Raw genomic sequence first — 27,195 nt, forward strand, 5'->3', positions numbered from 1 at the left:
AAAGGAAAATTATACAATCTATGTTTATTTATTTTCCTTTTCTATTTTTTCCACAATGTTGTGGCATCCCTGTTTAAAAATTAGAAACTTTCACTTTAAAGTAATAAAAAAATAGTTGTGTGATGCTCCCAGAACACAGGTCCAAATGTCAGAAGATAAGTCAGGTGCATCTACCATTGACTGGTTTAGTGAAAGTTCCTCAGAGTGGCTCCGTCATTCCCTGGTGGAGCACAGAGAATACAATAAAACTTGTAGTGGTCCTCAACTTTGGTCCTCGAGGACCAGTATCCTGCATGTTTCAGTGGTTTCCCTGCTCTTCTGCAGGTCTTTAAGTACCACAAGTCAGTTTATCACTCGTTCATTCACACCTGGTGTGTTGAAGCAGAGAAACATCTAAAACATGCAAGATAGGACCAAGATTGAGGACCACTGAGGAAGTGGTCTATCATGCAAGACGCACCCTCCCATTGCCTGAGTAATGCCCCCACACCATCACCTGTCTGATATTGGATTACCTTTTTGATGTGGGTTTCTGCTCCAGTCACTCTAGTCCAGGCCTGGCTCCCCACGTTTGCTAGTCCCTGACTGTCTCCATCCTTAAGTGTGAGGTCCCAGTATCGTGCTCTATGGAAAGTTGATGAGGTTGATGGCCTTTCCCTGATAGTAATATCTACACAAACAACTTTGTGTACTAGGGCTATGCTATGTGCACGTAGCTGTAGATGATACACATCAAGTTGTGTCTTTCATGGAGGAATTAAGTCTTTATGGCATCGCTGCACAGGCTCTTTGGACTGCAGTAGAAGAACAACAAACCAAAGCATTGCTGTTAAATTCCTCCGCGTAAACACAATCGATCATAAACTTTACAAATATAGTTACAAATACTGTCTTTTAGCGTGTTTTTTTCATGTGTACCATCTTTTATTACTTCTTTTGTGCATTTGCAGCACTGCTGAGGCTGTTCTCCAGGAGATGGACAACATCACCAGCATCAGGCAGAGCCGTGAGGTGGAGCGACTCCGCATGTGGAATGGAGAGACCGAGGAGGTGAGGGCAGCTCGCCGTCAGAAAAGGCACTGCCACCCGACGCTGAGGTGGACACAGGTAGCATTAAGCTTCTTCTCTTTCAGGAAAACATGGACATGTATTCCCGGGTGAAACGCAGGAAATCAATGCGCAGAACCTCGTACAACATGCCTGCGCACCACAAAGTCATGAGCAAAGACGAGGACGAGGAAGAAGAGGAGGAGGAGGAGGAAGGGACAGAAGGTGTGTATTCTGTTAAACGTGTTTTAAAGAAACAGTGGAGTGAGAAACACATGAAAACCTTGAGAGGGTCTTTGCTTCTCCAGCTGAATTCGTAATTAAGAGCTGTAAATATATGAAGTAGCTTCAAACCGCTGGTAACCAGATGTGCTGCTGTTACAACAGTCTTGTGTGTGATCACACCTCTGTCTGCTCTGAATGACCTCAGACACATTGGTTGTTCACTGGGCACAGAAAAGTGTCGTTTGATCACATAGTTTGATCTCCGTTTGGTATTTTTCCTACAAAAAGTTTGAAACTGTGGCTTTCAGAATCTCATGGAGAGGAAGAGGAGGATGCAGAAGATGACGATGAAGACGACGAAGGAGATGAAGTAGAAGAAGCGGAGGAGGATAATGACAGACGGTACAACCTGAGGCAGCGCAAGACGCTGCAGAGATACGAGGCTCCACCGATCGGTGATTGTTTTCAAATAATCCAAACCCCACATTTACGTTTAGTTAACGTCTATGGAAAGGTCGGGTGTTTACCACCTCGTGTTTGCTTTCTCAGAGCCTGTGAACAGAAAGCAGAGCAACCCGTCACTTTTCGACACTCACAGATCCCCAGCACGAAGAAGCCATATCAGGTGGAGGAAACCTTTAAACCGACCTTAGTCTAAAGTTGAATATATAGCGATGTAGAATTTTTATGCGGCTTGACTAATGAGCTCTGAATGACCGTGAAGTGAAGCAGATTTATATTTTTATTCTTCCCAGAGTGAAGAAACACGCCATTCACAGCAGCGACACCACCTCATCGTCTGATGAAGAGCGCTTTGAGCGAAGAAAAAGCAAAAGCATGACCCGCGCCAGGAACCGGTAATAACTGCTGTTTTATCCGCTGCAGTTGTCCCTCGTTTATCACGGGGGGTTACGTTCCTGACCCCCCGCAATAAGTGAAAATCCACGAAGTAGGAACGTCATATTTATTTTAGTATTTATATTTTAAGGCTTTATAAACCCTTCCCACACACTTACAACATTCTAAACTCTTAACCCTACGTCATTTTAACATATGTACTGCACAGTAGCTACGTACTGTAAACAAAACCACACAATGATCCTGATCAATTCCAAATCCGGATGAAAAAACTCCCGCTGAGTGCCGGAGAAAACACTGGACCTCTAAGCAACGCCTCCCTGCTTGAGAGGCCTCATGGGCCAGCTGGCAGCCCTCAGATTGACCAGTGATGCTGGAAGTAGTTCTGGTCCAATTCCCGGTCTGTTCCGTACAACTCTCTGCATCCACTGAGCGCTGAAGTCACTATCAATAAGGACTGAACTTTTTCGGATCGGATCAAAACTTTCCCTCCATTTCAGCAGAAAGCACCAGTTTTTTTTGTTTTGTTGGGAATTTTGGGTAGTGCACTGTTGGCTTCTGGGAAATGTAGTCCTTTTGAGTGTCTACAGTGTAAGCTTATTGAGAGAAAACTACAAAATGGTGGCGCCTGTCCGACGTATTATTTTCGTTCACTTTTTATCCCGTACTGTCCCAATCACGTGAGTAATATTAAAGTTGACAATTGTGTGTCGTGTACAATCTTACTTTGAAAAACCGTGAAAGAGCGCATCTGCAAAAGTCGAAACGCGAAGTAGCGAGGGGACTACTGTATACCTTTTTTTAAATTCCCTCTTTCTCTGTTTCACTGTCATGTTTTCTTAACAAATAAATGGTTGGATTTGTGGTAAAGATTGTAGCTTTGATAATCGTTTTATTTTACCACCATATTCTTTAAAACACTTATTTTTTGTTACATTTATCAAGCAAGTCAGCGATATTATTCATAGTCCTGCCTTTACAATGGAGATATTGCTACAAGTATGTTTATTCCAACAGGTGTTTGCCCATGAACTTGACAGCAGAGGACCTGGCTAGTGGTGTGCTGCGCGATAGAGTGAAAGTCGGTGCAAGCTTAGCTGACGTGGACCCCATGAACGTCGACACATCAGTGAGTGGAAAACCTACTAATTGTTAAATCAGCTTTTGGACAGATTCAGTCGTGTATCATTAAGATTGTGTAGCTTATTAACAAATATCTCTCCTGCAACACACAGCAGTCAGAGCAATGTCAGATTTGAAGAAGTGAGGAGAAATTTGCATGTGTGGAAACAAGCTAACAGCTACTCAGATTAGAGTAAGCACAGGCAATATGTCAAAATATATATCACAGTTTTTAGCATCAAATCAATTTGAGTTGTCGTAGATGGAGTTTCTCACAAGAACTCCCTAATTCTTTAAACTGAGATTACTTTACTTTGCTGTTCACTGCAGGTTAGATACTGACTGCTGAAATGTGCTCCACACAATTCCAGTTCAAGACTTTCATTTCACAACAATCAATGTGCATATTCTTCATTTAGGTGAGATTTGACAGCGTGGGCGGCCTCAGTCATCACATTCAGTCACTGAAGGAGATGGTGGTGTTCCCGCTGCTTTACCCCGAGATCTTCGAGAGGTTCAAGATTCAGCCTCCCAGGTGAGGATAACTCCCAAAATGTCTGCTCTGATAATGTTTTTGATTTAGTACTTTCTACCAAAATAGATGTAGAAATTAGTGAAGATTAGACGGAGCGTAAATTTGAGACAAAACGGTGAAAATATTTTAAATGCTTGCAGTTATAATAGATAAACAGGGGATTTGAAAAAACACAACTAATATGTTCATGAATCAGTGAGTAATTATCCCGTGAATCGTGGTCCCTTTTGTTTTTCTTTGTCTTATAGAGGGTGTTTGTTCTATGGCCCACCTGGAACAGGGAAAACCCTGGTTGCACGGGCGCTTGCCAATGAATGCAGTCAGGGAGACAGAAAGGTGTCTTTCTTTATGAGGAAAGGAGCCGACTGCCTCAGCAAGTGGGTGGGAGAGTCAGAACGGCAGCTACGCCTGCTCTTTGACCAGGTGAGTTACCTGGGATGGACTGTGGCGACGTCAAGGACGACTTTTGGACAATAAGGCTTCAGCCACTCAGTCTCAGCTAACTGTATAAAAAAATTAAAATATATGTTTCAGTTCTTGTTCATCTTGTGCACTGGATATTGTAATGCAATAAACATCCTTATGCCTTTTCATTTATTAAAATACAGTATACATACAGTATAAATAAAACTGAAATTCAGCCATCCTCTTAAAATAGTTGTGTGAAAGTTTATGAAGCATTCACACTATTGTGATCCAGTTTTCTTCAGTACGTTTTTCAGCATCTTTCTCGTTCCACAATTCTTTGCTATTTCACCAACTCGTTTCAAAACATTCAGCTCATTCAGAACAATCCTGCTATGACTTTTGGTATTGGTGCAACTTTAGTTTTTTGACATATTTAGCCTTTTCTGCCATTTTTTTTCCTCATATAAAATGAACTGAGCTCATTTTACATCCTTCAGAGCTTTAGATGTGTTTACATCCTTTTATTGCTGCTTTCACATTTAGTTCTGGTTCAGCTTCTTTCAGCTTCCTTGTGCAAATTTAAACATTTTTTCAGCTACTTTCAGCAGGTTTTTTTTCTGTTTTGTGCTCCTTTCAGACTCTTTCTGCTAACTAAAACATTTTTGTGCTTCTTCTAACTTCTTTCTGCTAATTTCAGCTTGTTATGCTCCTTTCAGCTAATTTCTGCAAGTGTCAGCTTTTTTCTATCATTTCAGCTTTTTTATGCTAATTAAGCTTTTTCAGCTAATTCCACATTTTTTGCTCTCATTTTAACTTTTTTCAGCCTAATTCATCTAAAATATGTTCTCCACTTCCTCCTTGTAATTTCAGATTCTTTCTGCTTTTTTAGCTACTTTTCAGCATTTTTAGTGCTAATTTAAGCTTTCTTTCCCCCAGATAATTTTAACTTTTTTGTGCTAATTTTTGCTTCTTTCAGCTTCATTGGGCAAACGTGTTCTTTCTGCTTTCTTCTGATAATTGAAGCTTGTTTTACCTTTTCAGCTACTTGTTTTTTTTTTAGCATTTTTAGCTAATTTTATCTATTTTCAGATAAATTCAAGTTTTTCTATGTAATTTTTGCTACTTTCAGCCTAATTAACTTCATTCTGCAAATTGTAACTCGTTATGCTAATTTCAGCTTTTTCTGCTATTTCAGCTACTTTTTAGCTGTTTTGTGCTAAATTAAGCATTTTCAGCGAATTCCACATTTTTAGCTCATATTAGCTCTTTCCATTTCCTTCTGGTAGTTTAAGCTTCTTTGTCTTTTCAGCTACTTTTCATCTTTTTGTGGTTGCTAATTTCAGCCTTTTTTTTTTTTAGCTAATGTCTTAATTTTTGTGCTAATTTCTGCTTATTTAAACCCAATTTAGCAAATATGTGTTTTTTTCTGTTTTCTTCTGCTTGTTCCTCCATTTCAGCATGTTTTTTTTTTTTAGCTAATTTCAGCAGTTTTTCAGCAAGTTCTTCTGAAATAAGCAGTCATTGCGTTTTCGCAGGAAATGCAATTTCTCTCATTTTGTTTGTTTTTCATTGTTTTAGATTTTGATTAAGGTTTTCTGTATGCTTTTAATTAGGCGTACCTGATGAGGCCATCCATAATTTTTTTTGATGAGATTGATGGTTTAGCTCCTGTTCGCTCCAGCAGGCAAGACCAGATACACAGGTGAGTCCAGTGTGTCCTAAAACATCTTAAACTTACCAGTGCTGAAACCTGCAGTAACCCTGTTGTGGAAAACCAGTTTGAAGATGAACTATTAACATTTAATATTATTTGATTGAAGGAAATTCAAGCCACGAGAAGTTTTTTCTTTATATAGCTGCCTTAATGGAGTTGTAGTAAACGGTTGATGTTTTTGTCCTCCACTCTTGGGTTACATATTTACAGACGGTGTTTGTACACTGTTTACAGAAGTAAGGAGTTGTTTATTCAGTTTGGGCTGACTCATCTCAACAATGTTGATCTTATCCTGTTACTGTTGTCCAGATCTGCACGTATGTGCGTGCTTGACAAAGATACTTTAGTTTGTACGTCTGTAAATTCAGGCAGTTTGTTTTAATTGCTGGCAGATATTTGATGCAGCTGAATTGTAAACAGCATGTTCTGCATTAATTTCCACCTTCTGCTCGACAGTTCCATTGTGTCCACACTGTTGGCCTTGATGGACGGCTTGGACAGTCTAGGGGAGATAGTTGTCATTGGTGCTACAAATAGACTTGACTCTATCGACCCAGCACTCAGGAGGCCTGGACGCTTTGATCGGGAGTTCCTTTTCAGCTTGCCGGACAAAAAGGTGAGGCTGAGAGAAACCTCAGAGCCATCATTCATCTTTGAAGCATTTTTGTTGATTTTACTGCAAATGTATTAAATAGATTTTTTTTTTTTTTGGAAATAATATAATCCAATTATAAATCTTTAAGAATTGCAGATAAAACCATCTATATGCAGATTCACCTTAAATACAGATAGTTCACAGAATCTAACTAAATAACTTGCAGCATGAATAAAGGGGCATAAAGAGGTCTTTGTGCACTCGGAAATGATTCTGTGGTCTCAAAATCCAATATTTGTAATCTGTTGGCTGGTGTTCGATAAATAAATGTCCTTTCATCATCTCTGTTTATTCAAATAAGCCACTCTGAGGACACAAGAAGATTTTTAACTGGTCTGTACTGGCACACAAACAGGCTTTCCCAGGTAACAAAAGTTACATGCTTAGAGTAGGGCTGGGCGATATGGACTAAAATTAATATCTCAATATTTTTAAGATAAATTGCGATATACGATATATATATCTCAACATTTTTTCTTTCTTTCCGTAAAGTAATAACATAAATATATTTCTGAGTCAAACGTTGTCCCAGTTGTCACACAGATGCATTTATTAACAAACAGCTGTAACTGTACAAAATAAATGTCTAACAATAAACTATTTACATATATTAAATAATGATCCTCCCCAGCTGCACCGCCTTCACGACGTTGGTAAGCGTGTGTGAAGCGGCACGTGAGGGGCTGTGCTTGTATTCAGTGAGGGAGGAGGAGGTGCCGTGTGAAGGTGGCGGTGCAGACGGGCAGAAAAAGGAGAACTACACAGATTTTCAAGTCTTACAGTGAGAGGTAGCACGACATTAATAAACCAGTGTCTTGCCAAATCACTAAAGACACAGTCCTTAGCTTCTAACAAGATGGTTAACTTTAGCCGTCTTCTTCTGCAGCTGAGATTGGGACCGTGTCTTTAGTGATATAAGCTGCAGCTTTACCGCTCACTGTTCCTCTCATAAGGTGCAGCACGGCTAAATGAGTTTTGACCTGTGGTTTGTCTCAGGGAAGGAGGCTGAAGTCGACAGTTGGAGCTACAGCTTCACACACGCTTCATACTCCACTTATAGCGCTGTTTTAAATGGTGATTCGTAGAGCCGACCTTTTGTCGGGACTTGTTTTCGGCATTGTCTACGGAAAACATTTTTCTGCTGCTCATCTGACAATTTAAATTCAAACCATCTCCAAATAACAGCCGTTGATTTTTAAGCTGCTCTTCGATATCCTTTCCCGCATTTCCTTGCTGTGCTAAAGTCCCGCCCACCTGGAGAAGCAGGAAGCAGGGGCAGCGCGCTCAGTGAGGGCCTGGGTTTGCATTCAGCGAGGGAGAAGGAGAGGTCGCGTGCAGTTGGTGCAGATGGGAGAAATCGAACTACACAGATTTTCAAGTTTAATAATACTCTATGGTTGTGATGGAGCCATTTTACCCGTCGTAAATCGTAATTTTCCAGCTTACAGACTCGGAGAAGGCCTAGGAGTTATGGAGTGCTGCTCCGTGCGCCTGCAGGCTCCTCTCTGAGCAGACAAAGCCACTAACTCTCACACATTAATTTAACATTAGTTACTGATAAACATCCGTAAACCTTTAGCAACATTCCCTAGACACCTGGGAGACTTGTCCTTTGTGCTGTGCATCAAGCTTCATAAATAAATGTTTTACTGTAGAAGCGGCTCACTGTAAGTGACTTCTGATGGAGCTTGTCTGATAGTTGCCCTATTTGATCACATAGTGAGATTATTGGCAACCGGAATCTAATCTGCAAATCATGGCTGATCAGTAATCTGATTGGAAACTTTGCTTTTGTACAAACCATCTCTTATTTATCCTGTAATCTGGTATGCACAGTTACCTTAAATTTATTTAATACAAGCCACATCTCCAAGTGTTATTCTGTGAACTTTATGAATATTAAAGTTACTAAAACGTATTTTAACTGTGGTGTTTAGTGTTATTTGTTTTCCATTTCTTTATGTAATAATTTAGTTTTTTGTCTCTTCTTTTTTTAAGGCCAGAAAACAAATTTTGGAGATCCACACCAGGGACTGGAATCCCAAACTGTCTGAGCCATTTCTAGATGAACTTGCAGAAAAATGTGTCGGTACGAGTCGTAAAACACTGAAATGAACGGAGCTCTAAGCTTCACGTCAAAACACAAGTGTTACTGTTTAACGATTGTCGTCTAGAAAATGTTATCAAGCTGCCACAAAGGGAGCAGTTAAAAGTTTTAATGACTCCAAAATGAGAACTAATTGATGTCTGCTTGTTCACGCGTCTTTCTCTCAGGCTACTGCGGCGCCGACATCAAAGCACTTTGCACAGAGGCAGCCTTGATGGCGCTGCGCCGCCGCTACCCCCAGATCTACGGCAGCAGCGTCAAACTGAAGCTGGATGTCACCTCCATCGTCCTGGGGCCCGGCGACTTCAGCAAGGCAATGAGGGCAATAGTCCCAGCCTCCCAGCGGGCCCTGGTTCCCCCGGGCCGAGCCCTGTCCCCCACCCTCAGGCCGCTGCTGGCCACCACTTTCTCCTTGGTGCTGAAAGCTCTTCTCCGAGTCTTCCCCCACGCTCAGTGTACCGACAGAGACAACACGCAAGGCAAGGATCCGCTAACGAACCAGCTGGATCGTTTGTTTTCCTGCACTCGTTTGCTGCTCCTCTCAAACTGAATCTTTTTTTATTCTTCCTCTCGCCATCCATCTTATTCATCACTCTCTTTTCCTGGTGGCATTTTATTCTATTTGATTATCCCCGTTTTTCCAAACTTCATCACCACGGTGCTTTGCGTTGCCCTCCCACACCGATCACGCCGTGTGCGTTCACCCCACTTCCATCTCGATGTTGCAGCACGCAGACCAGATAACTCATCGTTGTGTGAGCACTCCAGTAACGTGCACTCCAGTCAGCAGAGGAGCTTTTACAGCAGATTAGGCTTAATGGAGCACTTCACCAGCGGGACGTGATTTGTAGAAGCTGCACTTGTTGCACCAAAATATGACATTAGTTCTTTGCCATTGCTTTATGTCTTAATATATAACCTGATCATTTTGGTGAAAGACCTTTCTAATTATCAGGGAAAGATTTTTTTTTTTAATGCAAAGTTATTGTTTTAAGAAACTCTAGTGTTGTTCTGTAGATAATTTTCTCTAAGCAGTCCTCTCTTCTTTAGGCAGCGACAATCATCTATTTGAAGAGGACGTGTTCAGTGATGATGACAATGAGGATGGCTCTGCCTCCATATATGAAGTTCATCCTTCAGCATCCCCAAAGAGTCGGCATTCCTCTTCTGCAGTGCACAGACCCTTCCTCCACTTCTCCTCGTAAGTGCTGAGAAACGGCTTCATATGGGAAGTTTTCATAAACGTAGATTCTTGTAGAAGGCTGGAGGCAAACTCCAAACGTTTTTTCTGGAAACTCACAATGTGAATAGAGGAATGAAGGATAAATGTAATATATTAAAAAGGGACACAAAGGAACTTTTTTACAAGAAGATGTAATTTCCCTAAAAGCTGTTTTTATCTTCCAGAAATGTTTGTTAAATAACTTTCAGATAACTGGATGTTTCTTATGCAATCAGTAATGGGGATTATTATTATTATTTTTTGCTAATTTATTTTAACAAAGAAAAAAACTCCTTTTGATGTTTTATATTTTTCTATCTTACAAGTTGATTCATGTTAAAATGAACAATTTAAACTGCCTTGATGAAAACATGCTTTACTTTTAGTTTTTAAATTCTAGCTATGTGACCTTAAGGTTGTCTAAAAATGCTCGTTTTTTTTATTCATCATTTTAATTCTCTTATCCATTTATAGGGGAAAAAGTGTTTAATTTCAAATGTTCTTTACAAGAAATAAAACCTTAAAGTTTCAGCTTTGAGTAACTGAGACAAGTCAAACCAGCAGTTAAAACAGTAAAGTTTGTCTTTAACATTTACACTGAAACAACATTTATAGTGAAAAACCTTCACACGCTGGTGAAGATTCTCAGATATCCAGGACATGGAAAATTCAAAAAAAGTTCAAGACAAAAACAACTGGACTTTATTTGTAACGGAAGACGTTTCACTTCTCATCCGAGGAGCTTTCTCCTTGATGTGGGAGCGCCGCAGCATGGCCGCACTGACGGGAGCTCCGCCTTGACTCCATCTTTTTTTGTTCCTGTTGTTCTTGTTTTAACCCATTGTTGGATTTTTTTACCTGGATGATTGAGTATGAACCTTGATTTCTTGTTTTAACCTCTAAATTTTTTTTGCACCTACACTGCACACCCACGCTAAGAGTACGACCGCGACACACTTGTGGAGTTTTGTGTGTCGCTGCCTTGACATCATGCCATCCTGCCATCATGGTTCAGTTCCTGGCCCCCCTCCAGCCTCGGGCTCAGGCTTCGGCTTGTCATGGCGGTGTGTCTCCATGATCCTCCATCTGCCTGCACGGACTGAACTCTACGGACCCGTTCGGTTCCGTGGGGAAACCTTGGATGTTCTCTGTCTGCTGGACCCAGTTCTGGACTGCAGTCTGTGAGGGCAGCTGCTGTGGTCGTTGTTACCATCAAGCTGCTGACTGGACCTGCTGACAAGACCTGCTGCTAACAGAACAGAACCATGATGTTGAAAGAACCTCACTGCTAACCAAATCACACTGTAGATGTTTTTCTTTTTCAACTTTGATGCCTTGTTTTTTAGTATGTTAGTAGTATTTTTTACCATGTTGTTTTTAGTATGTTAGTACAATTTTTTAGTATCCAACATTTTTCAGTCGGGTCATCTGGACGGTTTCTTTTTTTGTGCTGAAATGTTTCGCCTTTGATCCAGAAGGCTTCATCAGTCAAGGAAACACACAACAAAACAGATTCTTCCCCCAACAGTTTACTCCAAAGTGGAACAAACCAGTTCTGTTGGTGACAAGATGGTCTCTCAAAGAGAGAAACGAATGTGACGTTTAAAAAAAATAGTTTTTTAGTATGTTAGTAGTATTTTTAGTATGTTAGTAGTATTTTTAGTATGTTAGTAGTATTTTTTTAGTATGTTTGTTTTAGTATATTAGTAGTATTTTTAGTATGTTAGTAGTATTTTTAGTATGTTAGTAGTATTTTTTTAGTATGTTTGTTTTAGTATGTTAGTAGTATTTTTTAGTATGTTTTTTAGTATGTTAGTAATATTTTTAGTATTTTTAGTATTTTTTTTGTATTTTTTCTGCATGCTTTGGTATTCCTTTTTTTGTTGTTGTTTTTGTTTGTTTTGGCGAGTTGAGTCGGTTCTGTTGAGACGGTTCTTCTCGTCCTAAGCATTTCATTGCATTGTTGACCTTGGGCTGATTTTCTATATAACAAATAAACCTAACCTGAACCATAGATTTACTACTTTCATACAAAGCCGCATTAGTTTGACTAAAAGTGTGATCAAGTTCTAATTTGCTTCCAGTTCGGCGCTCCGACAGCCCACAGCCTACCGTCCTCGCCTGCTGCTGGCGGGGATGCCCGGTTCTGGACAGAGCTCCCACTTGGCTCCTGCCTTGCTCCACCACCTGGACAAGCTACCAGTGCACTGCCTGGACTTGCCCACTCTGTACTCCGTCAGTGCCAAGACACCAGAGGAGTCCTGCGCTCAGGTAGAAGACTACACGTTGAAGATGCACATATGTCTCTGTGAAGATTTAAAAAATGTTGCAAAATCACTCAAACATACTGAAATCTTGAGCACTGTGTTTGTAGGTTTTCCGTGAAGCTCGTCGCAGCGTGCCCAGCGTGGTGTACATGCCTCATATCTCAGAGTGGTGGGACACGGTGGGTGACACTGTGAAGAGCAGCTTCCTCACCCTGCTGCACGATGTGCCCTCTTTCAGCCCCATCCTCATCCTCGCAACTGCTGAGACTCCGTACTCTAAGCTGTCCAATGAGGTAGGCACTCGTGTTTATGTACAAAAACGGTTTGCATAAAGCCACGTTTATTTAATTTGTATATTTTTATTCTCAATGGCAACTGATCTATACTCCTGTCTTCTCCAAAGCATGGATTCAGAAATGTATTTTGCCTTTTGAACCCTTAGCACACCCCATGCAGTACGCTACAGTTAATTTCTGTCTCCTGCTCTTTCTTTCTGTCTCTACACACAGCACGTTTATCATTTATGCTCAAAAGTAAGTTGTTTTTTTTGGTTTGTTTTTGGGGGTGTAAGATTGACTATTTAGACTTAGGGTTACTGTATGTACATTTTATTCCAAACTATTACCAGGAAAAACATGGTGTTCTTCTGAAGGCACGGTAATTTGCGATTTATTCATCAAACCTAATTATTGCAAAACACCCAAAAGTGCCCCCCTCTGCTGAAGACCAGGAAGGATGAACTCTTCATTTTGACTGTAGATTTAGTGAGTTTTCTAATGACCAAGCAGCAGCACGTAGCTGACTCGAACGTGAATAAAAGTCTGAGAGAAAAACTCATTCCATGACGATGTGAAGTGAATCAGGATACATCTGGGAAGTAGGTTGCAAAGTATTCATCAGCGACCTGTGTTTAGACTGCTACAACTTTGTTTGGATTCTTTGGACAACAAGGTCATCTCCCCCAACAAGGATTTTTTTTTTCCAATTCTTCTTTGGCTCCATCACCTTTTTGTTGCAGTTCATCCCGTTGCCCATCTTCCTCCCTCTGTATGCTGACCCCTTCCTTTTATCGGGTTTCTTTTTTGACTTCTTCATTTTCTCTAAAAGCCTACCCACTCTCAGACCTCCAGCTGTGTGCTACACTGCAGTGAGGAGATTGAGTTTAAGGAAGCAAAAAGAAAAGATTGGAGGAGAAAAGACATGGGAAATAAAGGGCAGTAGGGTCGTCTCAAGTCAAACAACAGGAGGGGTTTAATTAATCTTAGGGCTCGCTGTTTAATGTCTCGACCCTAAGGCCACTCGAATATCGATACGCCTGCGCGGGTTAAAGACTTTCTATCTGTTTCAGCCGGTGCATGTGTCTGGCATTTTGGCAAAGCCTTTAACGATGGCCATAGTCCAAGAAAGGTTAGTCTCCTGGGATGATTCGTCCTGCTTTTGGATCATTCAGACTGAAGCAACCAGGCTGTTGCACTCACTGAGGCCCAGCCTCTTTAGCACCCTCAGTCATTCCAGTTTCAGCTTTTCTTGTATTAATTTATTTCTAATGGTCATTTGAACTTTGTGGTTTATACCACCCCTTGCTGCAATGTTAGTTTTTTTTTTAACATTTGAAGACCTGCAATATTCTCACTTTCTATGCTTAATTAAATACATGTGTGGGTTTAAAGTCACGGCCAGCTCATTATCCATTAACTGCACCATTAAACACAATCATTTCATTTTGGGTTGTCCAAATTAAAAAAGTTTAAAGAAAATAACAACGTTCAGTCAGGTCATCTGGACGTTTTTTTTTTTTTTTTTCTGAGACGTTTCGTCCTTCATCCAAAGGATTTCATCAATCCGAGAAGCCACAAACAGCAAACTGTTTTTTTTTTTTTTTTTCCACTATGGGAGTGTGCTGCTTGTGGGACTCAGTTTGTTTGGGGCTCCTCAGACTGATGAAATCCTTTGGATGAAGAACGAAACGTCTCAACAAATAAAAGAAACCGCCCAGATGACCAGACTTGACATTGTGGGATTTTTACCTGGATTATTGAACATGGACTTTGATGTTGAAAGAAAATAGATGTTTAAGGAAACGCTAAGTTTGGTTTGATGCACAAAGTTTTCTGAATTGTCAGGATGAGTTTAAGTCTCATGAAGTAGGTTGTGCGTTCAGCAGTTTTGCAGTTTTTGCAACTGATGACTGTGATGAAATAATCAGTCTTAGTTGGAGGATCTGTCATATTTAAGTACGGGTATGCCACAATCTACGGTGTTTTTAGTTTGGTTTGTCATCCGATGCTCTTGTTTCACACTCCAACCTAATGACAGCTGTTGCCTCAGCTCCGAACCCCGATGGGGCACATGCAGCATCCTTCCACAACCAAACAGACTCTACAGGCTTTGGTCCAGCTCCATGGCTGCTCTCCCTCCCTCAGCAGCTGCTCAGTCTGCTTCGATTTTCTATGAGTGAGCAACGAAAATGAAATGAATTGATCATTTGATTGTGGGAGTGATACACCTGTGATTGAAGAGTTTCATGGTGTTCTGTTTAATTATATTTCTAATGTGTACTTTTTTAAATGGATCTGACTCTAAGTGGCCTTCGAATGTGAATCTGTTCTTCAAAATACAACCTTTAGATTCAGTCCTCATGCAGGAACTTCATCTCTGTCTGTGTGCGCTTAAATTTAAAACTTCAGCCTATATTTAGTTGGTTTTGGGTGACTGGGTCAAGAAGCTTGGAAAACTGATACTGCCATATTTCTGCACAGCACCATCCTCCAGCTCCAAATTGTGGACTCCAATCCATTTCCAAATGGAACATATAATCCCTCCTGTGTTATGGGGTCTCTTCTCAGTCGTTTCTGCCCAAAGATAATTTTATGGGATGGAGCTTGAAGGCCCAAAAACCTTTTTCTTATTCGTCTCACAGTGAGGTAGCAGTGGTTCATCTGTAAGCACTTTCAGGTTACCGACCTTCAATTTAAAAGCTGAACTGTATGTTGTGGACATAATTTGTAAATTTCCTCACAAATATTTTGCATTTTAAAAGAAATCTATAGTAGAAAGTAGAAAATATAGTTTCAGAGAATAACATCTCTGTGTTTACTTAATATAGGGTAAAAGTAGGAGAACATAACGCATTTATCAGTACATTTACGCATGCATTTTATATTTCTGTGCTTGTTTTTTTTTAAAAGGAGCAATTAAAGTGCAGCGTTTGATATTTCCTGGTTTCTTTTAGAGTGAATTGTTTCTGACGAGAAATTATCCATAAACAAATGTTCCAATTTGGTTGGCAGCAAAATTTAAGTATTTTTGGAATTCTTACTTTATCCTCCGTAGTCTTCCTGCTTTTTTAAACTATCATCTATCAACACAGCTCTTTTATTTCCTGTGCCAACACCCCGGCAGCCTCTTATGGCGGTGAGAATGTTTACCCGCTGTGCGCTGCATACATTTGAGCTGCCTCGCTCCAGTGTATGCAGCATTCCTGCTATTTTACCTTACCCATATTTCATCCTGAAGGGAGAGGGCACATAAACCAGAGGGCAAGAACAAAACTGTGAACAGTAGGAAGCCAAAGCAGAGAGAACAAACATGCCATGAATAAGGCTCAGGATCGATGAGAATGACAGATGGGGCAGAAAGTTTGTGCTTAGTCAGCAGCACAGCTTCCAGGCAGGGAGTTTCCTTTAGCTCCGTCATATGATTCAGCTGGGGTCTGTAAAACAGCTCCCAGTATAAACTGATTCCAGAAATGAAGGCTGCTTGTTTAGCCTTGTAGTACTGTCTAATTGTTACACTGTGTTGCTGCATGTAAGGTGATTAGAAGGGTTAATGAAAAGATTAGAGGTGGTTTAAAACACTTCTTTCAACCACTGGGCACAAAACACGTCAGATGAGTTACGTTTAAGATATCTGTAGTGAAATAATCTTATTGTTTATTTTCTTAGCCTGACATTTACTCCTAATAATAACCCAACTATATTATGAAAAATCATGTAAAAACCAGATAAATGTATGGATTTTGTTTTTCAAAATACATTTTTATCCCACCATGAGATTTATTTTTATATCAATTAAGAATGCACGATATTGGATTTTTGGTCAATTATTCGATATGTCAATATGTTAAAACTCATTTGGCCGATAACTGATCCGATATCGATGTGATATACAGATGCCAAATAGGGGACTGACAATGATGTAACACTTCAACTTGGGTTATGTTTGATGTCCCAATTTATTTATGACGTTTACCTCAAACACAATAACATTCGAACAGTGCAAATTTGTAATTTTTCACAAATCTAAACTCAACCTGTTCACAAGCGACAAGTGAAAAGTGCATAAGTAGTAGTGCTTGGTGCATTTTGACTTCTTCTCCGCCATGATCAGATCAGGTAGGCGCTCGTGACATCCTTGGCATCCTGGTCACTGGATTGTCACAATAACAGCACCTTTTACAATATAAGAGTTATTTTGATGGAATGGCTGCTGTCCGATATTTAACTTTAACGCTAATATCGGCCGATACCATGCCGATAATATCGTGCATCCCTAATATCAATTTAAACTTTGACTTTACTGTACTTTTATTAAGCTTCATATTCCAGATGTATTTGAATTTATAGTACTTAAACAAAGTTAACAATACATTTCCAGTATCATTTTTGTTGTTGTTGCTGTTACAACTTGAAAATTTGAGTCTTATGGTTCAATGGTTGAGGATTTTTTTTTAAATACCTTTTTAATTTTAACAGAAATAAATTGCTCGCAGACTCAGTATATCTAAATCATGAGCCGTGCCCACGTTCTCAGTACTAAATCGAGTTTGTTCCTTGTGAGTTGGACTCCACTAGAACTGCTCTCGTCTCTGATCTTGTTTGTGGGTCTCATAGACAGGATCTCAAAGCTTAGTCATGAGAGTAGTGACTTTATTCTCTTATCTCCTGTTTTGCAGATGATGTGGTTCTGTTGTTGTCTTTAGTCCCTGACCTTCAGCATGCACTGGGGGGTTTACAGCTGAGTGTGAAGCAGCTGATTTGGCTGCTTTAAGTCTGAGGCCATGGTTCTCAACCAGATAAGGGAGGAATGTCCTTCTGAGTCAGGGGTGAGTCTTTGTCTCAGGTAAAGGAGTTCAGGTATCTGAGTCTTGTTCATGAGTGATGGTAGGATGGAGCAGGACTGATGGATCGATGCTTTATCTGCAGTAATGAGAGGACATTGCTCTCCTCTGTTATGGTAAAGAGGCTGAGCTAAAAGGCAAAGTTCTTGATTATTTGGTAAATCTATCTTCCAACCTTCTCAAGGTTAAGGTTTCTTTATTACCATTCGCTTTGCATGTGGTGGAACAAAATTGTGTACACAGGCTTTTGCTAAGTTTGATCTTGATCAAAAACAAAATACTGGATTCAAGAGGCTGAAATGAGCTTTGTCTGTAAGGTAGCTGTGCCCAGCCTTAAGGGCCCTGCATACTAGATCTGAAGCGCCAAAACCGGCCCTCGTTGACATAGCTGCGTGATGAATATTGCGTCATTTTGTTCTCAGAGCACCTTCGCTCGCCCCTTCTCAACACAAGGCCTGGGCCAAACGTTTTTTCACAGGAGTATGCACCAAATATTGTGTGATTGGTCAAACGTTTCCAGGCGTGTTCGTCAATGCTGAAATGCGCTCAGACATTCAGCTGTATGACTCTTCAAACACCAAATTACTGTAGTCAAATGGCAAAAAACTCCTGGATGGTTATCGTGCAGACATCATCTATGAAGGAATCTGTCTGCTGAAAAGTGTAGGGCTTTATTCATGATAGATTTGTGGCCAAAGGGCAGATACCGGGAGAGTGGAGACTCTGGAGGGAAGAAACCTGTGTGTGGTGGTGTATATTGCAGTAGGAGGTGTTTGCCAGGAGCTCGGCACCTGTGTTTCACGGACTATGATAGGTGTGTGCAAAAATGAATATCCCGCAACCACGTGACTGCAAGTCGACTGTTCGGCTTCAGATGTATCATACTGGGCTTTTTAGAGATGGGGTGAGATGTCTACCATTAGTGAAATGCTTGGAGTAGAGTTGCTGCGTCTCTCCATTAAAAAGAGTTGACTGAACTGTTTCGAGCATTTGATTAGGAGGTTTTTCTGGTTTCTCTCACTTGAAAGAGACTCTGGGGCAGACCCACAACTTTTTGATGGGATTATGTATCCTAGCTTACCTGAAAATGTCTTGGAGGAGCTGTAGAGTGTCTCTGTGGAGAGGGATTTCTGGGCTATGCTCCGAGACCTGTTGCTTCTACAACCAAACCATGGATGGATGGAGGAATGTGTGGATGGAGAGTGGAGCTTCCAACTTATTAAAACAAATCCAATCAGTTGCACAAATATTCCCAACTTGGGCAAAAATATTGCGTTTGGTTTAATTTGTGTGAACTCCCTCAGTATTTAAGTACGTCTGTGACTTCTGCTGCAGGTGGTTGATGAGGCAAGCTGGCCTCCACATAAAGAGCAATGATCCAGATCAATGAGATGCATTAGTGAGAACGGTTGTTTTTTGTAGATGAACGGCTGAGTGTTTGTTGGTATTATTAGGTTCGAATATTCAAAGCTAATGTTATTTATTGATAAAGCAGGCAGACAGACTGTCATCTTATAATGCAGGATCTCTTGTGGGTACTTAAATGGAGGTACAAGACACACTGCTTGATTTGTCTTTTGTATCTTACGATCTGTTCTGTGCTCTGTGGTGCATTTGTGTTAAAAAAAGAAATGCATCAGTTAAATTAATATCCACAGGTAGGGTAATCAAAACTCTGTGCATCTGATGTGTCTGCTCTCGTTTTTACTGTGGGATTTAATTTTTAAGCCCCACATAGATCAAACTGCTGTTTAGTCTTATGTTTTACAGTCAAACAGAAATTACCATATATTTTTTTGTAAATTTCACTAGACTTTGTGTGTCTTTTCTTAATTGACACATCTTTGCTGTGCTTTTTGTGTCAACTCCCCTGCAGCTTTTTATTAGGAGAGAAAGGCCTTCCAGCAGTGAGCAGCACATATTTCAGATGTCTTGCACGTAATTTGAATTATTTGGCCCTGATTCAACAATGCTGTCTTTATACTTTGAAAATAACAAATGTTACCTTTAGATTAAGATAAGAACAGCGTTAGGACAGGCTGAAGTCGCTGGAGTCCAGATGTAAACAAAGATTACTCCTCATCTGTAATATAAGCATTCAGTTTTTACCTACAATGCAAATGTTTTAGATATCAGAGAGGAAAAAGGGTTGTTGTTTAGAATGATTTGTTGTCTTTATCATCATCATATTTTGCTGTTTTACGCTGAATATTCTTTTGAGAAAGACTGAAAAAAAAATTGTGAGATGGTACTTGTCACAAAATTGTTTTATTGTATCAGTTTTCCTTTATTTATTTATTTTTTTAAACATCAACTCTGATCATTTTATGTACACATGATTGCCCTAAATCAGTGGTTCCCAACCGTAGTCCTTGAGGAACACCATCCTGCATGTTTTAGTTGTTTCCATGCTTTGACACACCTGTTTTGAGTGAATGCATGAGTAACAGGCTTCTGCAGAACTTGAGAAAGTTATTAAATCACTGAATCGGGTGTGTTGGAGCAGAGAAACAATGAAACCATGCAGGGTAGTGTTTCTCGAGGACCAGAGTTGGGAACCACTGTCCTAAAAAGCCTATGATTTTTAATCCAGGCATCACTAAAACTTAATAGTATTAGCCAATTTTTCCCTGATAACATTATTTTTCTCATTTATTACGGCTATAAGAATATGCATAGTTTAGGTTGTTTGCTCTGTAGTAATAAAGGTTGGAGTCAGACTGGTTAAAATACCAATTTTCCATTATATTTTGGTTATTAGTTATATGGACATGTACAGATTTACTTGCTTGTTAAGTCCAGCACTTGGTTTCTGCTGTGCTCAGTTTAGCTTTAGCTTAATAATATTAGTTGCCAACAAAGACCCTTACATTGCAACCGTAACAATTAAATTGAAGAATGTCTTTTTTGAGCATGTAACGTATAACAAATATAACAAGTACTGATAAATAATTTTATTAATACCCCATTTATCTTTGTTTTTTTTAAATACAGGTGCGAAGTGTATTTCAGAGGACCTATGAGGAGGTGGTAACGCTGTGCCCTCCAGGAGAAGAGGAGAGGAGGAACTTCTTTTCTGATCTGCTGTTGATTCAAGCAGCTAGACCGCCGCCTTGCCCCAGGAACACAAGTACCTGATCTGTTTCTTACCTCATACACACGCTGAGTGAACCACTTGTTAGTTTTTACCATACCTGCAAACTTGTCGCTTTCTGGTGAAATATGCCGATTTCAAACTAAAATATGTCATTTACGTTAATTGTGTAGATCTGAAAAGTTTTTGTTTTTGGGTGGGGTGGGGGTGGGGGGGTGTCTCAGAGGCGTAGTGGATGGCATTATTTCCCTTTAAGAAAAGGGAAACAGTGTTCCTCCTCGGGCATTTTGCTTAGCAGGGTGCTCATCTCTTTGGGGGGTTTTGTCGACGGGGTGGGGGGAGGAGACACCTCCATGTTACACACTGGCTTACCGCTATGATAGTGATGTCAGCTGATGACCGGTGGCGCACGCGCAGGGGGCGGGGTTTAGGATGTGTGAGAGAAGCGGAGCGTTGCGTCTGTAGCATCTTAGCTAGCGCGTCTGTGTTGTGCGCCCGTAGTTTAGCATGTCAACGTTTGAACAATGTGTCTGCCACATACACTGAGATTTGAAAAGTCCAGCTGATGGTGTTCTAGAGAACACCTTGAAGGAGAAAGATGGTGATAAGGAGAAAGAAACCAAGTAACACAAGTTTTCTGGAAAGTAAAATTGGTAAAATCGGTACAGTATGAGGAAGGAATAGTGGAAAGGAGACGATGGGAGAAGGAGATGGATGTTATTCCAAGTGGATTGTGAAGGAAACAGGAATCAAAGTTATGAAGTGTAGAAATTATGGCACCAAGGTAGGAAGGAACCTGTAAATTATTTTGTTTTCATCATTAGTTACATTTGGTTTAATGATTACTTGTAGGTTGACAAAACTGACTGAATATGTTTTTTTTGTGCTTGGCATAGTGTAATGATGCCAGATCATTTTCTGTTACGAGTCTATCACTATGTCAGAAAACAGTAAAAAGTCCCCTAAATTCACTGCTGGTGGTTATTAAAATGTTCGTTTGGTAAAGTTAATATTCTTATTTTTAAACATGCTGCTGAGTGTCACCATTGCTTAGGACAATGGCATGTTGTGTTACAAAAGAAACTACGTAAATAAAAAGTTAACAAAATAAAAGTCAAGTGCACCCCTAGTGTCATTGTTTGTGATAAATTGTGTCACATTAATTTCATTATCTTAGCCATAGGAGTGAGTTTAAAAACAGGGTGATGCAGATATGGACTATGAGGTGTCTCTAAAATATCTTGATGCATGCGCAATAATTTCAACAATTATTATTATTTTTTTAATCCATCTAGAGCACCTGACTTAATTTTGTTAGATCTCTTTAAAGTAATTATTGAATCGTATTTACATGTGTAGGTCAACATAGATGTTCAACAACCTGTTAAAATACACCAGAATGCAGGAAATGGCATCTACTTTATTCAAAATTTTCTGGGGGAGGACCCCCCGGACCTCCCACATAACAAATACTTCTAATGCCAATGGGCATGAAAGAGGCACATGGACAAGCACCAGAGGCCCTTAAAAGTCTTGTCCTGACCAAAAAATTTTAAGAAATTTGTTTTTGCTGTTAGCAAAGTGCTCTGCTGTATTTGGTCTCTCTGGTTGGTTTGCTGCTGTTGTTGTTTATTTGTTTATTTTTTGATTGACTCCATCTTTCCTGTGTATGTCCCAATTAATTTAGGATATGTTAGTACGTCTTTTTTTACCCGAAGCATCTTGTCTTTTTCCCTAATTTTCTTCTTGGAGTGTACCAGAATGCTTCATTTACCATACATGTTAAAAATCACAAGGCTTGTCACGTTTTTTCATCCGTCTTGAGTTTGCAGGTATGTTTTCCTATCAGTGTTAGAGGGCAGTATGTACGTTTTCTGTCCCAACTCCCAGTTCTGGCTCAATGTTTCTTGCTTTTTTTTTTAGATATCTGGATCAAGTATTGAGGTAGAAGAGCAGATGTGGGTCTCAAAATCCCTCTGGCTTTGCATCAGTTTGGAAATTTATGTAAAATGTTTGTGTTCAGAACTTTTCTCATCTTTATATAGAGCAAAGAAACTGTCATTGCAAGGTAATTTTGGCGTTTAACGGATAGCTGAAGATTTTACATGAAACTATGGAATCCACACTTCTCAGTCTCCTGCATTAAAATTAGTCTTTGCCCCACCACAATTGCGCCCCGACTTCATTTTTCATTGACTTTTTGTCATTGCTCCCACCGTTTTCTGTTCCAGTTCAGCAGAAACGAACGGTCCACATGGGCTTTTAACTGGAAACGGTGCCCAGCGTTCATCTGCTGATTCCTCACTGATGTAAGACAGGAGTCCACCGATGTAGTTGCTCTGTGCTCTGCAGGGGCGTCTGGCTTACTAAGACAGCCGTCTGACCTCCAGTGGAGAAGCCAGCAGAACAGGCATAGAGGAGAATTGCTATGAGAGGGCCCAGCTGCGATTAGCTATAATTAGAATCAGGATTGCTGCTAGTGAGTGAAGCACCCTTAGGTGCTGTAGACTCTTCCTAATGATGTCGGCACATGCTTTGGGCAAGCAGTGGTATCTTGGGAGAGGAGTAAGGGATATATGCTTGCCATTCTTTATCACCCTGCCATTGGCCGGGGGCAATTCCTTAGTGAATTTTAAAACCTGTGTTTCTGAAGTGCACCTTATTTCTTTTTTTCCCTTTTCTTTCCCCAAGCTAAAATCCTCTTAAGTGTTTTTTTTTTTTTTTTTTGTCTCTGGGGTCAGTTTCAAAAGTCTTACAGTTTGAAAATGCAGTGTTTGGGGTAAAAAAAACGAGATGGGGTTTTATTTTCAACTTTATTGTTCATGGCTTGTTATTGTGAATTCACCTGCAACTGAAATTACATCATTTTTGGGTTGTTTGAACTGAAAATAGTTTTCTTCTCCTACATATCTCTTAATGTTTTTTTTTAAGTGAAGATTTGTTTTCTTTTGAACTGTGGTCATGTAGAGTTATGTTGAGCAGACATTATCCTACCTGCAGCAGACTGCAGTCGGAGCGATCTCACTGTGGAAAATCAATGTTTTTCTGAAAGAGTAAAGCTTCATTCACGTCTTCAGTTACAAATAAAGTCCAGTTGTTTTTGTTTTTTACCTTTTTTTTGGGTTCATTCAAGAGTAGCTTGTTTGAATTTTTCATCTAAAACAAGCTTGAGCAAACGCAACATTAAATGTTGTTCAAGTCAATTTCATGGTCATTTTCATCACATGAGGTGGAATGAAATTATGCACACAGGGTCCCAGTTACATCCAACAACAGCAACAATTTAAAGTGTAAAAAGAAACGGTAATAAGGATCTAAGATTAAGATATATGCCAAACGAACACCAAACAGCATGCCAAAAGATCTACGATATATGCTAAACACTAATAATGCAAAGCAATACGACGTAATGACAGTAGCTCCAACATGAGTCTGTATTGAGCAGATGGGGACTTTTACACCTTGTTTCCTTTGCAAACGTGTCTTTGTTGTCACTGTTTTCTCAGTTGAATGTTTAGTGCTATAGGAAATTGCATGCACCAAGGCAGCTAACTTGATCCAGCTGCAAATCATCTGTAATTTATTGTTCTTCCCGTCTAATTTCAAAACAACTACGGACACTAAAACTGTTGGATTAACAAAGTGAAGACCGTGTTCTTGTTTCAAAGGAAACACACCATTGATTAGAGAGACAGAAAAACTCCTGGCGGATTCGGACAGATGTTCTTTATTCGATAAAATAATAGCAGTGTAATAAATTCAATATTGACAGGGTTTACAAAACTGAACAAAGTAGTTGTTTAAACTGCTTTGAATGTTTTAAGTTAAACATGTTTAAGATGGGGGAACATATTACTTTTATGTTAAACTCCTAATCAGGACTGATCCCTGATTCCACAAACTGAGTTCACTCTGCTGTCTACTGCAGGTAGGATACTAATTACTCCCACATAACTCCACTTACCCATAGCTTTTAAACAACTGCCAGGAAATGCAACAAACATGCTAACACAAGTTGTCAACATAGTAAAGTGCTGACCTTTGTGTTTTTCTTTTATTTGCTAACAGAGAGGTGTGAAGAAGTGCTGCCAGTTGCAGAGCCTCCCGCCTCCCGGGTCCTGTCAGCAGAGGAGCAGCGCCGACTAGCTGAACAGGAAGAAAACACTTTGCGGGAGCTCAGACTCTTTCTCAGGGAAGTGACCAAACGCCTGGCCACTGACAAACGCTTCAACATCTTCAGCAAGCCAGTTGACATTGAGGAGGTGAAGTGGAAAAGATCCTCTGAGGGATTGTTTTTATCAACAGTTTGACTAAAATGGTTTCAGCTGTTTTATTAAAATGAGCTTTTTATGTTTTGTTAGGTGTCGGACTACCTGGAGGTGATTAGGCAGCCCATGGACCTATCCACTGTCATGACAAAGATCGACACCCAGAAGTACTTGACAGCCAAGGATTTCCTGGTGGACATTGACCTCATTTGCAGCAATGCTTTAGAATACAATCCTGACAAGGATCCTGGAGGTATGGACCACACTACTTGACATGCTCTTAAAATACACAAACTACTCTTCTTGCATTTATATTCAGCACACGCATGAAAAGCTTAAGACGCATGTCTTTGAAAAAGTTTTGAAAATTGTCTAAATTATTATAATTAAAATACTTTCCTGGGAAGTAAAGCTTTGCTGTGGTTTTGTAGCGTTATGGGAATAATTGCCATAATTAAACAAACGACTCAAAGTTTAACAGCTGAAAGTTTTATTAGAACAAGCATAATATGGTTTCCCAGGGTTTGAACGGTTAGTGTCTCTGACAGGAACAACCATACTTACATTTTCCAAGTTATCTTTATGGTGGAAGCAGAAAATAAAATTACGCTCTGAACCTCATAAATGATCATGTTTTTATAACGTTGGTACATTTTGACTCCAAGCAGGTTTCTCTGGGACACTTTAGCCTCGACTATTAAAAAACAAAAAAAACACAAACGTATTAAAATAAATTTGCACCAACATTCTTAGCACTTTTTATTGCATGAAATAAAAATAAAAACATTCTTATAGTTTTAGTTTGATTTTGTTCCATTCTGCATGGACCATGTTCTTCGAAGCACCCGTTCTAATGTTCTCTCATCTCTGGGCACCTTTTATCAAAAACTTTAGCACAAAGGAGCATTTTTAGTTTGGTAAATAGCCACACGCATCTTTTTGACTTGCACTGACCTTGATGTTGACTTAAAAGTTAAAGCACAAATAATTTATGAAAATACAAATAATTGAGAATGAATGAAAAGAAACAAAAAAATTAATTAAACCTGCGTTGTTTCCCCAAAAATTAATTTGTTGCAGGTCTGTCGGGACTGAACTATCCAAATAAATAACATTGTAACTTTTGTGTAAAACATGGTTTTATCTTTTTAATTATTATTATATTATATTTACAAACAACTACCGGTATATAGAACTTAGAATTCACCTCTTTTTTCCATTTTATTTTAACGTTAAATTCTTGACTAAAATTAAAAATGTTCTTTGTGAATCATCATTTTATGACCGCTCATGACAAAGGGCTTCCAGACAGTAAAAATATTTTATTCCTGTTTCAAAATTCAAATGGAGCGCAGAGTGCAAACCCCCTGCTGATAGCATTTCTACAGTGTAATTCAAGCTTTGCAGCTGAGGAAGACAACGTGACAATTTAATTGCATATCTTGTAATCTGAACCGCTTTCCTTTTTCCTTATCTTTGTCCACACCTCAGTAGCTTTTTTCCAAGCATAAAACAAGCTTCGTAATGAGTGCTGAAACTGAAAGATGCACGAATAGCCCTGTTTTCAGCAGATTTGGGAAACATCCATCCATCTATTTTCTTCCGCTTATCTGGGGTCAGGTCGCGGGTGTAGCAGCTTAAGTAGGGAGGCCCAGACTTCCCTCTCCCCAGCCACTTGGTCCAGCTCCTCCGGGGGAACCCCGAGGCGTTCCCAGGCCAGCTGAGAAACATAGTCCCTCCAGCGTGTCCTGGGTCTTCCTCTGGGTCTCCTCCTGGTGGGACATGTCTGGAACACCTCACCAGGGAGGCGTCCAGGAGGCATCCTAACCAGATGCCCGAGCCACCTCAACTGGCTCCTCTCGACGTGGAGAAGCAGCGGCTCTACTCTGAGTCCCTCCCGGATGATCGAGCTTCTCACCCTGTCTCTAAGGGAGAGCCTAGACACCCTGCGGAGAAAACTCATTTTGGCCGCTTGTATCTGTGATCTCGTTCTTTCGGTCACAACCCAAAGCTCATGACCATAGATGAGGGTAGGAACGTAGATCGATCGGTAAATTGAGAGCTTTGTCTTTTGACTCAGCTCTCTCTTCACCAAGACAGACCGGTACAGCGCCCACATCACTGCAAACACCTCACCTATCTGCCTATCTGCTCTCTCGCTCCATTTTTCCCTCATTCGTGAACAAGACCCCAAGATACTTAAACACCTCCACTCGGGGCAGGGCCTCCTCCCCGACCTGGAGAGGACACTCGAACCTTTTCCGGCTCAAGACCATGGCTTCAGATTCCTCATCCCGGCCACGTCACACTCTGCTGCGAACCGCTCCAGCGAAAGTTGTAGATCATGACCTGATGAAGCCAATAGGACCACATCATCTGCAAAAAGCAGAGATACGATCCTAAGGCCACCAAAACGGATCCCCTCAACACCTTGGCTGCACCTAGAAATTCTGTTCATAAAAGTTATGAACGGAATCGGTGACAAAGGGCAACCTTGGCCGAGTCCAACTCTCACCGGTAATGAGCCTGACTTACTGCCGGCAATGCGGACCAA

The 27,195-nt window shown here is 40.2% G+C and overlaps 1 protein-coding gene across 1 annotated transcript in view; it reads left to right on the forward strand.

Annotated features, from left to right (window-relative positions):
- atad2b (ATPase family AAA domain containing 2B) overlaps positions 1–27,195 on the forward strand; it is a 96,152-nt gene that overhangs the window by 3,878 nt on the left and 65,079 nt on the right. The window contains exons 5-22 of the mRNA XM_037685751.1: positions 951–1,050; positions 1,134–1,272; positions 1,581–1,727; positions 1,822–1,897; positions 2,028–2,129; positions 3,148–3,259; positions 3,672–3,787; positions 4,036–4,210; positions 5,809–5,897; positions 6,366–6,525; positions 8,563–8,653; positions 8,839–9,150; positions 9,722–9,872; positions 11,978–12,164; positions 12,268–12,453; positions 20,274–20,409; positions 24,442–24,635; positions 24,735–24,894. Coding sequence (XP_037541679.1) covers positions 951–1,050; positions 1,134–1,272; positions 1,581–1,727; positions 1,822–1,897; positions 2,028–2,129; positions 3,148–3,259; positions 3,672–3,787; positions 4,036–4,210; positions 5,809–5,897; positions 6,366–6,525; positions 8,563–8,653; positions 8,839–9,150; positions 9,722–9,872; positions 11,978–12,164; positions 12,268–12,453; positions 20,274–20,409; positions 24,442–24,635; positions 24,735–24,894 — 2,633 coding nt within the window. The remainder of the gene's footprint in view (positions 1–950; positions 1,051–1,133; positions 1,273–1,580; positions 1,728–1,821; positions 1,898–2,027; positions 2,130–3,147; positions 3,260–3,671; positions 3,788–4,035; positions 4,211–5,808; positions 5,898–6,365; positions 6,526–8,562; positions 8,654–8,838; positions 9,151–9,721; positions 9,873–11,977; positions 12,165–12,267; positions 12,454–20,273; positions 20,410–24,441; positions 24,636–24,734; positions 24,895–27,195) is intronic.

Source organism: Nematolebias whitei, chromosome 12 (assembly GCF_014905685.2).
Source record: "Nematolebias whitei isolate Nwh7 chromosome 12, NemWhi1, whole genome shotgun sequence".
Lineage (NCBI taxonomy): Eukaryota > Metazoa > Chordata > Actinopteri > Cyprinodontiformes > Rivulidae > Nematolebias > Nematolebias whitei.